General features: G+C 44.5%; 1 protein-coding gene across 1 annotated transcript; it reads left to right on the top strand.

The window, feature by feature from the left end:
- The first annotated feature begins 132 nt into the window (after nucleotides 1–132).
- On the top strand, nucleotides 133–11672 carry LOC118365248 (serine/threonine-protein kinase tousled-like 2). The gene is made up of 21 exons (XM_035747313.2): nucleotides 133–765; nucleotides 1886–1968; nucleotides 3869–3940; nucleotides 4052–4121; nucleotides 4252–4295; nucleotides 4386–4487; nucleotides 4660–4761; nucleotides 4909–5001; nucleotides 5209–5319; nucleotides 5441–5577; nucleotides 5707–5859; nucleotides 5953–6019; nucleotides 6129–6226; nucleotides 6310–6391; nucleotides 6655–6746; nucleotides 6865–6954; nucleotides 7211–7380; nucleotides 9750–9888; nucleotides 9992–10103; nucleotides 10235–10342; nucleotides 10535–11672. The coding sequence occupies exons 2-21, from the start codon at nucleotides 1888–1890 to the stop codon at nucleotides 10706–10708; spliced, it is 2097 nt and encodes a 698-aa protein (XP_035603206.2). The 5' UTR covers nucleotides 133–765; nucleotides 1886–1887; the 3' UTR covers nucleotides 10709–11672.
- The last annotated feature ends 3041 nt before the right edge of the window (nucleotides 11673–14713 follow it).

Here is a 14713-nt window from a genome sequence, read left to right as displayed (position 1 = left end):
TCACATGATTCCTTTCAGATAATTAATTGCCTTCACTTCACATTTCAAAAGATGATTGCGTTTCTGTCTCCCTGAAAAGTTATGGCCAGTTTTAGATTGCATGTAGCTAGTTTGTAAATCAATTTCAATTGGTCTACAGTCTGTTTTGGGGGAAGGCGTGGTTGGGGTGAATGTGGAAAGCAAAATTTGAACAATATCACGAGAATAAAGGAGATTTACCGATTATTGTTTATATGACCAAAAAAAGAGACCGAACCAATCCAGATTAAACTGAAATGATCGGAATAACACAATTTCCGTAACAGATTGTTTGCTAGGGCGAGGAAGGTGAAGCCAGACACCAACTTTGTTCTGATTGAGTACAGAATTAGACCGAACATATCAGATCGGAGGACAACATTATAACACAAAATAGCCACATTGTTGGAGCATATTCGCGATGAAAAGGGCAAGTGATGGTCATTGTTCGGGATAAAATACCCCGAAAGAGGCATGGTACGGCCCTTGATGAAAGGAACGTGAACCTGGGGATACCGGTGTAGGGAGTGCGGAAAGGCTGGTTCGGGATACCCCGGCACTTCTAGGCGGAGAAGGGAACTATCCGTCGTTATTGGGGGGCCAAGCAGACGCTCGTCTCCTAACGGGTAACAAATCAACACCGAAGAACGGGGATTTGGATGAGGCCTCGTTTGACAGTGTCGAGGTAGGGATACAAGAATCGTGGACATATAAAGATTGGGCCCGTGGAAAATATAATTACAACAGGTAACATTGGTCGAGTTGTATTAATGTTTTATTTCTCACATAACTTTGGGTTGGGACATAATATTCCTGAAAAACAGCAGTTTTCATGTAGCTAACGCTAGCTAGCTAACCTACCATGTTAGTCGGACATTTGCCATATCGCTATCCATCAACCTTAGCCTAGTAACGTTAGTTATCTATTCCCCTTTTTTAATTGACAATTTTGCAAGTAGTTATCATTTGGAAATATAAAATGCTGTTTTATTTTGTTACCTATCAGACATATTTGCCAACGAAGTGACCAACTTGCTAGTTAATGGTTAGCTGCACCAGGTGGCTAACGTCGGACGTTAGCTGGCTACTGTAGTTAACTAGCTAGCCAACAAACGTTTAGCAACAAAAACATGTTTGGAATGCCATTACCAACAAGGCAGCCATTCCCATAGACTAGCCAAGGGGGGAACCTGAATTATTGACACATGTCAACTAATGTAATGAACACATGATCATGAGTCATGGCAATGTCTATCTATCATGTTACTCTCATTGTTAGTATTTTGTCACCTGCAAGTGGATGATGGCAAGCTGCCTGTACTCTTTGATCAGCTAGCTAGTTAGTTATCGAGTTGATTTGATATACTATTAACAAGTTGGTTTGTCGCTGGCCTGACCCTTCTTGCCAAAACTGTCAGCTAACTAGCTAGGCAACGAAGCTATGTGGCAAAATGACTCCATCAGATTCACTAATCGTATCACGATACTGTAATCACAGTTTTGAAACCATATTTGCTGAAATGTCCCTTGTCAGCACAGGAGTATGCTCAGCTCTTGCCTGTTTAGTCTTTGCTTCATCTCTTGTTGTTGATCAAGTTCTGCGTTGGAATCAGTGGTGGTGACTTGATAAAAAAAAAACAGGTGTGTCTGAGTATATCCGTGAGTCAGTTTCCACGAATTTGTAGTTGCATGCATCAACACATTCATCTATAGGCAACCCTGAACTGGTTGTGTCACTAAATCTTCAAGCTGTTGTCAGAGGATTTCCAGCCCCTTGTATTCTTACTCTGTATGATGTTCGTCTGTGCTATGGAAAGTAAACGGATCTGATATCAAATTGTGTGTTTCTTGCTCATTGTCCCTGCAGCCATGATGGAGGAACTGCACAGCCTGGACCCGCGACGCCAGGAGCTGCTGGAGGCTCGCTTCACTGGGGTCGGCGTGGCTAAGGTCTGTGTTACTACACTATATCATTGGAGATGAGAGAGGCCTATATAGGGTCTTGCTCCTTCCCGCTCCACCCTTTCTACTAATGTAGGACTGACAACAGGATCTCAGTAGTGAACTTTTATTTCAGGACCATATCTGTCTGTCTTTGTCTCTCTCTCACCCCTTCTCTTTGTTTCTCCCTTTCTTTGTTTGATTCTCTATTTGTGGTTGAGCTTGGTCAGGGACAGGAGAGCCCCCTCCGTCTCTCTCTCTCTTGAGAATGTAGAGCTGTGTGTCTGTGTTTGTTGGCTGGTGTGGTATGGTATCCTCTCCTACTGGCTCATGATGTGGCGGCTGCATATGCAAGTGCGGAGGGCTGCCAAGACAGGGAACGGGCAGGAGGGGGAAGTAGGGAAGGGCAGGAATGCCTGTCACTCTCATACGCGTAGAAACCCTGACCAGATGTTATGGCAGTAGCGCTCTGGCTTTTGATTAGAGGTCATGCCTGGTGGCGCTGAGGTAGACTCCATCTTAGAGAGCTGCCTTTGTGGGAAGTGATTCGGAGCCCAGAGTGTGAATGAGAGCCAGGACTGGGCTCTATGCCAACCGTAGGCAGAACTGAGCCCAGAGCATGGTGCTGTCGCAGAGAAAATGGCGGCTCCCGCTAAAGCGTCACGCCACGGCCGAACCCGTCTGACCAGGTTCTGTCTGACAGTTGCAGTGTGTGGAAAGACGGGGGGGGGAAGGAAGTATTAGCCGAGAGAGAGATGAGACGTATAGCCTGCTCTGGTGTTATAGGTCTGAAAGCCCCAGGATGTGGTGGGGGCAGCTCAACTTGTGTCTCTCGACCTTGAACAGCCCTGTAGCTTTGCTCCCTATCAGTCATCCTGAGCTGCCTTATAAGCGTTGTGGGCGCGGCTTAAATCTGTCCAGAATTGGCAGCAGAGCTGTGCTGTTTTGTGCTGTTTTTCAGCTCATTTCCTGCAATTCTATCAATTTTTCCATGGAGCTGAAAGAATTCTGCAGTGCGAAAGCAAATTCCCTGCAATTCTAAGCATTTCTGTGTTCTAATGCTTAAACATTAGAACATAACCTATGGGGACCCCAATTGAGGCCCATTGGCATGTACCCTGCATGCCACGTCAGTAATCCAGCCATTCCAAAAATAGTATTAAATAAGTCGTTTAGCTAGTTTTTATTTTGGGGATTTCTAGTTCTCAAAGATTATATAACAATATATAGGTCCATTTATATTTTCTACACTCTGTCCATCCTTAAAATGTATTTCATTTCGAAGCGCTACTGCTAAGTGAATACAAGGGAAACACTGAAAGCCCTCCAATACCCTATCTGAGTAGTAGGATTTTAAAATGGTTTGAACAAGGCTGGAGAGAATGAGGATGAAATAATGAAAGGCGAGAGTGTGAGGGAGAAAAAGATTGAGAGACCTACTCCCACCTGCAGTAGTTATGTCTGATGTTCAGCAATTTCAGGTTCAATTTAGTTAGAGGGAGCAGTATTATGTGTCCAGAATGACTAAGTATATTTCTCTGATATGGCAGAGTCTGGTGAATTCAAAAGTGAGTCATTTGAGTGACAGGCATCACCTAGGCAACAGACATTTAGAATTGATAGGGTAGGTACACAGTGTGGAGACGAATGGTGATGATATTAGCTAGCTCAACCCTATTCCTCTCCGACTCTCTTCTGCTCTCTCTTTCTCTCAAAAACAATCACTCACCTTATCTGTTCACCAGAGAGTAGACATGGGGAGAAACAGTCAGAAACAGTCAGTCATCCCTCACTTCCACACACCTGGTTTGTTTAACTGTGAATTAAGTTTAGTCCCTCCCAGCCCTTGGCATATCCTTCCACTCTTTGTCTGACATGTAATTGTGTGGGTTTGTTTGTTTTTGAACAGGGTTCAGGACACAATGAGTCGTCCAATCAGAGCCTGTGCAGCGTGGGCTCTCTCAGTGACAAAGAGCTAGAGGTCAGAGTCCCACAGCAGTGGCGCCATAAATCTTTTCACTCTTGTTATATGATATTTTATGCATCTTCCACTGTCTTAAAGTACAATGTGTTTCTCCTACTCGTTTTCCAGACCCCAGAGAAAAAGCCCAACGACCAGAGAACGAGGAAGAGGAAAGCAGAGCCGTACGATGGCAGCCAAGGTGAGATGTCGGTCTCCCTTCCTCCGTGATCTCTCTCATTGACCTCAGTCGTCCCTTGCCGGCTGCCATTTTGTTGTCAGAATATATCAACGGCCCACAGATTTTCAGCCTTTTTTTTCCTCTTCTCCAGGGAAAGGAGGAGGAAGAGGACAGAAAATTAGTGATTATTTTGAGGTGAGTGTTTAAGATGCACTTTTTGGCAAGACTCCTCCATAGCTTTGAATTCCTTCGCTCTTCTTCTGACTTTTCCATTAAATCTGTCAGTTTGCGGGTGGTAGCGGTCCTGGTACTAGTCCTGCCAGGAGTCTTCCTCCAGTTGTCCGCTCCTCCCCACAACATCACTCCCTCTCCAACCCCCCAGGCACGGTGAGCATGCTCCCTCACTTCTCCTTTCTTTTTCCGCCTCCCTTTTCACCGCCCCCCCCACCATTCCTAATGAACCCATCGTGTCCTTCAAACTGACCTGAATGCAAAGCATAATGTTACTGTGGTCCATGACATGATGTTAGTGGTATGTGTGGATGTCTTTGTATCCCAGATGCAGCAGGGCAGCCCGTCCTCTATGGGTTCAGCCAACACAGAGCACTCATCCTGTTCCCTAAAGCCTGTCTCCCTCTACATGAACCACAAAGCCACACAGGTAGCTGTTACCTTACACCATCTGTACACACACACACACACACAGAGCACTGGTGATGTCTGTAGTAACTCTTATGACACGTCTCCTTGTCTCTAATGACTGTTCGACTTTGTCTCTCTTTCTCGTCCTCTGGTTCTCCTCCTGCAGTCTGACCTGACGGTAGAGAAGCTAACTGCTATGGAGAACAACAAGAACTCGGACCTGGAGAAGAAGGAGGGGAGGATAGATGACTTACTGCGGGTGGGAACACATCTGCCATCAACACGCCCTTGTTTTCCCATTCTGTCTTCTAATGGAATAGCATGTTGTGGGCCTCGTCATGAGACGGCATGATGCTCCAGACATGGAAACGGATCTCTTCAGAAACTACTAACTGACATTTAAAAAAAGCTTTGTTTAATTTAAAAGGACTATTAATGAATGGGATTTTGACCCGTTCTGTTTCAGGCGAACTGTGACCTTCGAAGGCAGTTGGATGAGCAGCAGAGGATGCTGGAGAGGTACAAAGAACGCTTGAACAAATGCGTGACCATGAGCAAGAAGCTGCTGATTGAGAAAGTGAGTTTTCCCTCTGTCCCTACAACAGGCTTGGGAGTCTAGAATACCGTCACCCATGTCTATTTTGACCAAGGACTAGCTTTCCCCCATCTATAACATGTGTGTCTCTTCTCCCCCCCAGTCGAAGCAGGAGAAGATGGCATGTCGCGACAAGAGCATGCAGGACCGTCTTCGTCTGGGTCACTTCACCACCGTCCGACATGGTGCCTCATTCACAGAACAGTGGACCGACGGATATGCCTTTCAGAACCTTATCAAGTAAGGGTCACTCAAAAGCCTCTCTCACTCTACATCTCATGCTCCTCTCTACCCTCTGTTATTTTTAATCTTTCTCTCATACCAGCACGGACCCTCCCCGTCACCTGTCTGTCTGTGTCTCGTCTCTAGGCAACAGGAGAGGATCAACTCCCAGCGAGAGGACATAGAGAGACAGAGGAAGGCCCTGGCCAAGAGGAAACCGCCCTCAATGGCCCAAACCCTGCCCCTTAGCCTGGAGCAGAACAAACGCAAGAGCAAGGCCAACGGAGCCGAGAGCGACGCGTACGTTACCCCGCCTCTTCCCCTCTCTGTATAAATGCATACATTTTCCCAGGTTTGCTTCTGTTTGTGATGGTGAGTTTCTTCTTCTTCCAGGTTATCACAGGCCGAGTATCACGAGCAAGAGGAGATTTTCAAACTAAGACTGGGCCATCTCAAGAAGGTGGTGTGCTGTTTACCTGCAATGTTTATATATTTTGTGTATATAGTTTGTGTACTGTTAGTCTGTTGGTTCCTGTAAAAGTTGCTAATAAGCTTGCCATGTATTGCAGGAAGAGGCAGAGATCCAGGCCGAGTTGGAAAGGTTGGAGCGAGTACGGAACCTGCACATCCGCGAGCTCAAGAGGATCCACAACGAGGATAACTCCACGTACGTGCTCTCTACCAGTGTTCTCTTGTTTGTGTTCTCTCTGTTTGGACTTTTAATCGAAATATGTCTGATTTCCGCAACAGGTTCAAAGACCACCCTACGCTAAATGACCGGTACCTACTGCTCTACTTACTAGGCCGAGGTGGCTTCAGTGAAGTTTACAAGGTGAGGGCACTCATTGGAACTGACCTTTTTGTCATCATGGTCAAATGCATAGTTGTATACTCATTGAACTAAGTACAGCGACTACATGGTCTAAAGGATTTCTCATAATGATGAACTTTTGATGTTCACCCGAATCCATTTTTTAAAAAGTCTGTGCCAAGGTTTCATATTGGTGCCAGGTTTTGCTCAGATATGAAAAATAATTAATGGATGTGACCGAAAGATTTATTTGTAATTGATGTCACGTCTCTCACATTTTGAAGGCCTTTGACCTAACGGAGCAGAGATACGTCGCAGTCAAAATCCACCAGTTGAACAAGAACTGGAGGGATGAGAAGAAAGAGAACTACCACAAGTGAGTCCCCTTTTTCTTATCATAGACGGACACCTTTTTTTTTGTTTTTCAGAGTGATACGGGTAACAAAAGCACTTTGGTTTTAACATGGGAGTTTTTAATGTGGTCTCTGTTTCAGACACGCATGTCGAGAGTATAGAATCCACAAGGAGCTGGACCATCCACGGATAGTCAAACTCTACGACTACTTTTCACTCGACACAGACTCGTAAGTCGCCCCCCCCAAAACAGCAGCAGAACATATCCAACACATCTTTGGAATAGAACTTGAGATACTCTGTGTCCGACTTTTTTTGAAACAGTACCTCACAGTCGGTTCCCTTGTCTCTCGTTGTGGAACAGGCTCTGTACGGTTCTAAACTAAGACAGTACCACACAGCCGATTGCACTGTCATTGTTCTAGGTTCTGTGCGTTTCTAGCGCTGAACAGTACCACATCCTCTCTCTCTCTCGTTGTGTTCCAGGTTCTGTACGGTTCTAGAGTACTGTGAAGGGAACGACCTGGACTTCTACCTGAAGCAGCACAAGCTGATGTCGGAGAAGGAGGGCCGCTCCATCATCATGCAGATGGTCAACGCCCTCAAGTACCTCAACGAGATCCGCCCACCCATCATCCACTACGACCTTAAACCTGGTGGGTACACACAGCAACGGATCGCATGGACACTAGCATGGCAGCAGTTACACTGCGATATTAGTACCAGGTCAACACTGATGCCATCACTTAGAGTACCAGTCAAAAGTTTGTACACACCTACTCATTCCAGGGTTTTTCTTTATTTGTACTATTTTCTACATTGTAGAATAATAGTGACGACATCAAAACAATGAAATTACACATATGGAATCATGTGTGTGTCCATCATCATATGGAATCATAACCAAAAAAGTGTTAAGCAAATTCTTCAAAGTAGCCACAATTTGCCTCGATGACAGCTTTGCACTTTCCTGGCATTCTCTCAACCAGCTTAATCTGGAATGCTTTTCCAACAGTCTTGAAGGAGCTCCCACATATGCTGAGCACTTGTTGGCTGCTTTTCCTTCACTCTGTGGTCCAACTCATCCCAAACCATCTCAATTGGGTTGAGGTCGGGTGATTGTGGAGGTCAGGTCATCTGATGCAGCACTCCATCACTCATCTTATTGGTCAAATAGCCAATACAGCCTCGAGGTGTATTAGGTCATTGTCCTGTTGAAAAACAGATGCTAGTACCACTAAGCGCAAACCAGATGGGATGGCGTATCGCTGCAGAAGGCTGTGTGCCTTGAATTATAAATAAATCGCAGACAGTGTCACCAGCAAAAAAACATCACACCTCCTCCTCCATGCTTCATGGTGGGAACAACACATGCGGAGATCATCCATCCACCTACTCTGCGTCTCACCAAGACAACGCGGTCAGAACCAAAGATCTAAAATTTGGCGTCATCAGACCAAAAGGACAGATTTCCACCAGTCTAATGTCCATTGCACATGTTTCTTTGTAGCAATTTGACCACGAAGGCCTGACTCCTGTCAACAGTTGATGTTGAGATGTGTCTGTAGCAGAGGTAACTCTGGTTCTTCCTTTCCTGTGGTGGTCCTCATGAGAGCCAGTTTCATCATAGCGCTTGATGCTTTTTGCGACTGCACTTGAAGAAACGTTCAAGTTCTTGAAATGTTCCGGACTGACTGACCTTCATGTAATGATGGACTGTTGTTTCTCTTTGCTTATTTGAGCTGTTTTTGCCATAAAATGGACTTGGTCTTTTACCAAATAGAGCTATCTGCTGTATACCACCTCTACCATGTCACAACACAACTGATTGGCTCAAACGCATTAAGAAGGAAAGAAATTCCACAAATTACCTTTTTAATAAGGCACACCTGTTAATTGAAATGCATTCCAGGTGACTACCTCATGAAGCTGGTTGAGAGAATGCGAAGAGTGTGCCCAGCTGTCATCAAGGCAAAGGGTGGCTAATTTGAAGTATCTCAAATATAAAATGTGTTTTTGATTTGTTTTTTTTGTTAATACATGATTCCATATGTGTTCTTTCATAGTTGTGATGTCTTCACTATTATTCTACAGTGTAGAAAATAGTCAAAGACATCACATCCATACATCTTGAACATTCTATCGTTGCCCGACATCAAACTTGTTGTTATGATATGCAGCCTGGTGGTCCAAATAGCATAACTGGTGTATTTTAACACCGATTAACCCATCCGTTAATTCGATATATGTTAATCTAGCAAGCCAGACAACTAAAAGCAACTTTAGAAACAATGTTTTGGTTAGTTTCTAGCGTGTTAGAAGGTAGGCAGTTCAAATAATGAGCATAGCTGACATCTTTTTAGGGAAAGGGGGATACCTAGTTAGTTGTACAACTGAATGCATTCAACTGAAATGTGTCTTCCGCATTTAACCCAACCCCTCTGAATCAGAGAGGTGCATAGGGCTGCCTTAATCGACATCCAAGTCTTCGGCATTTGGGGAACTGTGGGTTAACTGCCTTGCTCAGGGGCAGAACGACAGGTTTTTACCTTGTCAGCTCAGGGATTCAATCCAGCAACCTTTTGGTTACTGGCCCAACGCTCTAACCACTAGGCTACCTTTTTTAGTACATTTTTATTAATTATTACAGGAAAGTAAACTCACAACAAGGTAAAGGCGAGCTAATTACAGAAAATAGCTGTTGCGAGTGTGACATATTAAATGCAGGGCACTCTACTGGATATTTTTTTTTACTTGTCACGTTGCTGTCGCAGTCAGGTAACCATGACAAAACTTTTTAAAATCGGTCTGCAACAAGGAAACTGAAAGTCTCAGTGACCGTCTCTATAGACATTCCACCGGAGTATAAATGAAATGTTGTTTGGCCCAGCGAAACTTGTCATGTTCGAATTGTCTACAGACACGTCGTTAGACCAATTTATAAACCAGCCGTGACCACATATTACTGAGGAATGTTCATTATGACCTTTTTTTTGTCTTGATCTCTGACTTGTCTTTTTCTCAGGCAACATCCTCCTGGTGAATGGCACAGCCTGTGGGGAGATCAAGATCACCGACTTCGGCCTGTCCAAGATCATGGACGACGACAGCTACAACTCCGTGGACGGGATGGAGCTGACCTCGCAGGGTGCAGGGACCTACTGGTGAGGCTTCGCACAAACTACAGCAATAGAATGACTATCTTGTTTTGGATGATTTGTTATTGTGGAAAAGAGTGTTTCTCTAATAAATGATCTTCCCTTGCAGGTACCTTCCCCCAGAATGCTTTGTGGTGGGTAAAGAGCCTCCTAAAATCTCCAACAAGGTGGACGTGTGGTCAGTGGGAGTCATCTTCTACCAGGCTCTGTATGGACGCAAGGTAATGCAAGCACGCACACGCTACTAACTATTCTCGGAATTGTTTTCATACTCTTTATATTCCATTTAAGAGATGAGGAAGTTTTGTGTTGCTAACTTTAGCCCTTTTTCTTTCTTTGTCTTCCCTTCCAGCCCTTTGGCCATAACCAGTCTCAACAGGACATCCTGCAGGAGAACACCATACTGAAGGCAACAGAGGTGCAGTTTCCCCCCAAACCAGTAGTCACCCCAGAAGCTAAGGTACTGCTTGTTTTTTCTGTCTGTCCTTCCCTCACCTTTCTGTCATTTGTTAGTCCATTCCTTAAAATCATCCTCACCTGGTGTTGTTTCTCCAGCCCTCTTTCACTTTACACATTCATCCCTTTCTGCTCTGTACACAAACTCTTCCCCTGTCACAACGTCTCTAAATGTCCCCTCCTTATCTCTCTCCAGGCCTTTATAAGGCGCTGTCTGGTCTACCGGAAGGAAGACCGTATCGATGTGCACCAGCTAGCCAGTGACCCCTTCCTCATGCCTCACATCCGCAAGTCTGTGGCCACTTCCGGGGCCTCTGGCACGGCTATACCTTCCACCTCCAGCTCCTCCAACAGCAGCGCCTCAAACTGAGCCCTCACTATCTATCTCACTACGAACTGACTGACCTGAGTGGAAGGTGGAGGTGGGGGTGGCTGCCTGATTCAGCCCCCTCACCACTTACCATCCTGCTATGTCCTGCCATGGGCTCAGTACCCCAGGGAAACCTCTGGGGTGCAGGCAGGGGGAGCGCGAGTAATCATGGGTGAGGTGGAGGGGTGGGGTAATCAGTGTTCCAACTGCAACTTGGAGCCCTCCATCTCCCATGTTCACCCACCCAGCTTCCCTGTCTCTCCCTCCCCTGAGGGGCGGTGTTGTTCTGGGGGTCAAAGCCCTAGGGTCCCCCCACAGTGAGGAGGGGGGCATGGCACTGAGCTGATGAGAAATGGGAAAATTCAACAATTTTAAAATGAAAAGAATGGAATCGGGCTGCATTAGTTTTGAGAAATGGGACTGTTTTCCATCTCATACACACCATGCCTCGGAGTTGTCCCAGATGCTCTGGGTTCTCCTTTGATAAATGCTTTGGTTGTCATCCAACCCCCTCCCCTGACCGACAGTACCAGTCTAGCCTGCCTTTAGACTGGACCTGTACAAGACCTATGGAGTTAATTAATTTAAGCCACTCTCCAGGGTCCAGGTAGTTTTTGGAGGGAGGCATACCCCCCTCCGTGTGTTTTAAATCCTGTGACCAAAGCTTAAGACTTCCAGATGGTGGCACTGTTCCGCTGCAGTTTTTATATTGGTTCTAGTTGTTACATGATATATTACATGATATATGATGTGGAAAACGAATGAATGGTCCCTTTTTTAAGAATCGTTACTTTTACATTTTCCCAATTTCGAAGGGAAAAAAAGCAATTGGTGGTTTTTAAATTTGTTTTATTTTGATTTTTGCCCTGTTCTCTTTTTAGTAATTGCCCCTTCATGAAAACACATATTTATTTAGGTCTGTTTTATTGAATTTTTTGCCAATAAAATGCAAGGGACTGGTTTACTCATTGTACTGTACTGTTGGGAGGAGATTGGGCCTTAGCAGAGAATTGCATAACCCATTAAATACTATTGGTTAAACTGTGCGATCTGAGTGTGGGGGGGGGGGGGGGGGGGGGGGGGGTTCTGGTTGGGTTGTTTACTCTCAGAAGGCTCGGCAAGCTCATTTCTCTACATCAACAACACAAAAGCACACTTGTGTAATATTTATTATCTGTAACCTGGAATTTCCAGGGGGAAAAGGAAACCGGGAAGACCCAGGAACAGCTGGAGAAGGTCTATCGAGGAAGAACTAAAATAATCAAGAATATCTTTCAAAGGTATGCAGGTAGTCCAGCGTTTAAGAGCTTTGGAAGAGCTTTGGGCCAGTAACCGAAAGGTTCGAATCGCAGAGCTGACTACAGTTGAAGTCGGATGTTTACATACACCTTAGCCAAATATATTTAAACTCAGTTTTTCACAATTCCTGACATTTAATGCTAGTAATAATTCCCTGTCTTATGTCAGTTAGAATCACCACTTTATTTTAAGAATGTGAAATGTCAGAATAATAGAGAGTGATTTATTTCAGCTTTTATTTCTTTCATCACGTTCCCAGGGGGTCAGAAGTTTACATACACTCAATTAGTAGTTGGTAGCATTAACCTTTTTAAATTGAAATGTTTTACCCAAGTTAAACAGGTAGCCTTCCACAAGCTTCCCACAATAAGTTGGGTGAATTTTGGCCAATTCCTCCTGACAGAGCTGTTGTAACTGAGTCAGGTTTGTAGGCCTCCTTGCTTGCACACGCTTTTTCAGTTCTGCCCATGCATTTTCTATGGGATTGAGATCAGGGCTTTGTGATGGCCACTTCAATACCTTGACTTTGTTGTCCTTAACCATTTTTCCACAACATTGGAAGTATGCTTGGGGTCATTGGTCGCAAATGGGTCTTCCAAATGGACAATCTTTAACTTCCTGACTGTTGTCTTGATGTTGCTTCAATATATCCTCATAGTTTTCCTCCCTCATGATGCCATCTATTTTGTAAAGTGCACCCACAATCTGATGCTGCTGCCCCTGTGCTTCATGGTTGGGATGGTGTTCTTCAGCTTGCAAGCCTCTAACTTTTTCCTCCAAACATAATGGTCATTATGGCCAAACACTTCTATTTTTGTTTCATCAGACCAGAGGACATTTCTCCAAACAGTATGATCTTTGTCCCCATGTGCAGTTGCAAACCGTAGTCTGACTTTTTTTATGGAGGTTTTGGAGCAGTGGCTTCTTCTTTGCTGAGCGGCCTTTCAGGTTATGTCGATATAGGACTCGTTTTACTGTGGACATAGATACTTTTGTACCTGTCTCCTCCAGCATCTTCACAAGGTAAAGGACGTTCATGTTGTTCTGGGATTGATTTGCAATTTTCGCACCAAAGTACGTTCATCTCTAGGAGACTGAGCGGTATGACGGCTGTGTGGTCACATGGTGTTTATGCTTGCGCACTATTGTTTGTACAGATGAACGTGGCACCTTCAGGCGTTTGGAAATTGCTCCCAAGGATGAACCACACGAGGTCTACAATTTTCTTTCTGAGGTCTTGGCTGATTTCTTTGGATTTTCCCATAATGTCAAGCAATGAGGCACTCAGTTTGAAGGTAGGCCTTGAAATACATCCACAGGTATACCTCCAATTGATTCAAATGATGTCAATTATCAGAAGCTTCTAAAGCCATGACATTTTCTAGAATTTTCCAAGCTGTTTGAAGGCAGTCAAATTAGTGTATGTAAACTTCTGACCCACTGGAATTGTGATACAGTGAATTATAAGTGAAATAATCTGTAAATAATTGTTGGGAAAATTACTTGTGGTCCTTCTGTAGCTCAGTTGGTAGAGCATGGCGCTTGTAACGCCAGGGTAGTGGGTTCGATTCCCGGGACCACCCATACGTAGAATGTAGAATGTATGCACACATGACTGTAAGTCGCTTTGGATAAAAGCGTCTGCTAAATGGCAAAATATTTTATACAATATACTTGTGTCATGCACAAAGTAGATGTCCTAACCGACTTGCCAAAACTATAATTTGTTAACAAGAAATTTGTGGAGTGGTTAAAAAACAAGTTTTAATGACTCCAACCTAAGTGTATGTAAACATCTGACTTCAACTGTAAGTGAGATCTGTCGACGTGCCCTTGAGCAAGGCACTTAATCCTAATTGCTTCTGTAAGTCGCTCTGGATAAGAGTGTCTGCTAAATGAAAAATATTAAAGATTTAGATGCACTATTGTAAAGTGGCTGTTCCACTGGATGTCATAAGGTGAATGCACCAATTTGTAAGTCGCTCTGGATAAGAGCGTCTGCTAAATGACTTAAATGTAAATGTAAATATAACGAAGTGGGGGAAACCAAACCTGATGGAAAAGTCTGAATGACCTAGAGAGACGGGTTGGCTGACAACGTCAGGAGAATGTGGGCACACCGATGAGGAAGAAGGCCATGTGGTGGTATGATTAAAATAGCTAACAACCATGTGGGGAATCGTCGGTGGCTAGTTTCATCTCGTTGATACTGTGTTGAGGTGTTTTGACTCATGTCTATGCTAATATGGCTCACATTTGCTAGCTAACCAACAACTGTAATGATGTATTTGAGAAACAAGTGCTCCTTGTGCAAATGTATTTGTTTTCAATAAACATTTTGAGACTAAATATAGTTTACATGTCAACAATCTAAACCAACACTGTATGTTTTGCACCATTTTTTCTTGTGTTTTGTTGCTAAACAACCAACCCGTCTGCTCCCCAGGGCTTCTCAAAGTGGGGTCCACAGACCCCCAGGTACTGCAGGGGGTCCGCGGTCTGATCTCAACATCTCTCTTTCTATACACTGTATGTTAAACTGAGTGTGGTTGTGTGCAGTGCACTGCCAAAGCCACAGATCAATAACGATCAGTGGAGAGGGAGACAGACAGACAGGGCCCTGAGCCATACATACTGCTAATGGTCCAACAATGTCTGTGTTCACAGGAGAGAGGATGAAGCCAACACATCAGTAACACCAGCTTT

This window comes from Oncorhynchus keta, chromosome 32 (assembly GCF_023373465.1).
Source record: "Oncorhynchus keta strain PuntledgeMale-10-30-2019 chromosome 32, Oket_V2, whole genome shotgun sequence".
NCBI lineage: Eukaryota > Metazoa > Chordata > Actinopteri > Salmoniformes > Salmonidae > Oncorhynchus > Oncorhynchus keta.
The sequence above is the reverse complement of the archived record's forward strand: the minus strand, read 5'-3'. Positions and strand labels throughout refer to the sequence as shown.

Coding starts and splice junctions, on each gene's coding strand:
- LOC118365248 (XM_035747313.2), top strand. CDS start 1,888: ATGATGGAGGAACTGCACAGCCTGGACCCGCGACGCCAGGAGCTGCTG. Junction 5,578..5,706: donor GCCTTTCAGAACCTTATCAA/GTAAGGGTCACT, acceptor TCTCGTCTCTAG/GCAACAGGAGAGGATCAACT. Junction 7,381..9,749: donor CCACTACGACCTTAAACCTG/GTGGGTACACAC, acceptor TCTTTTTCTCAG/GCAACATCCTCCTGGTGAAT.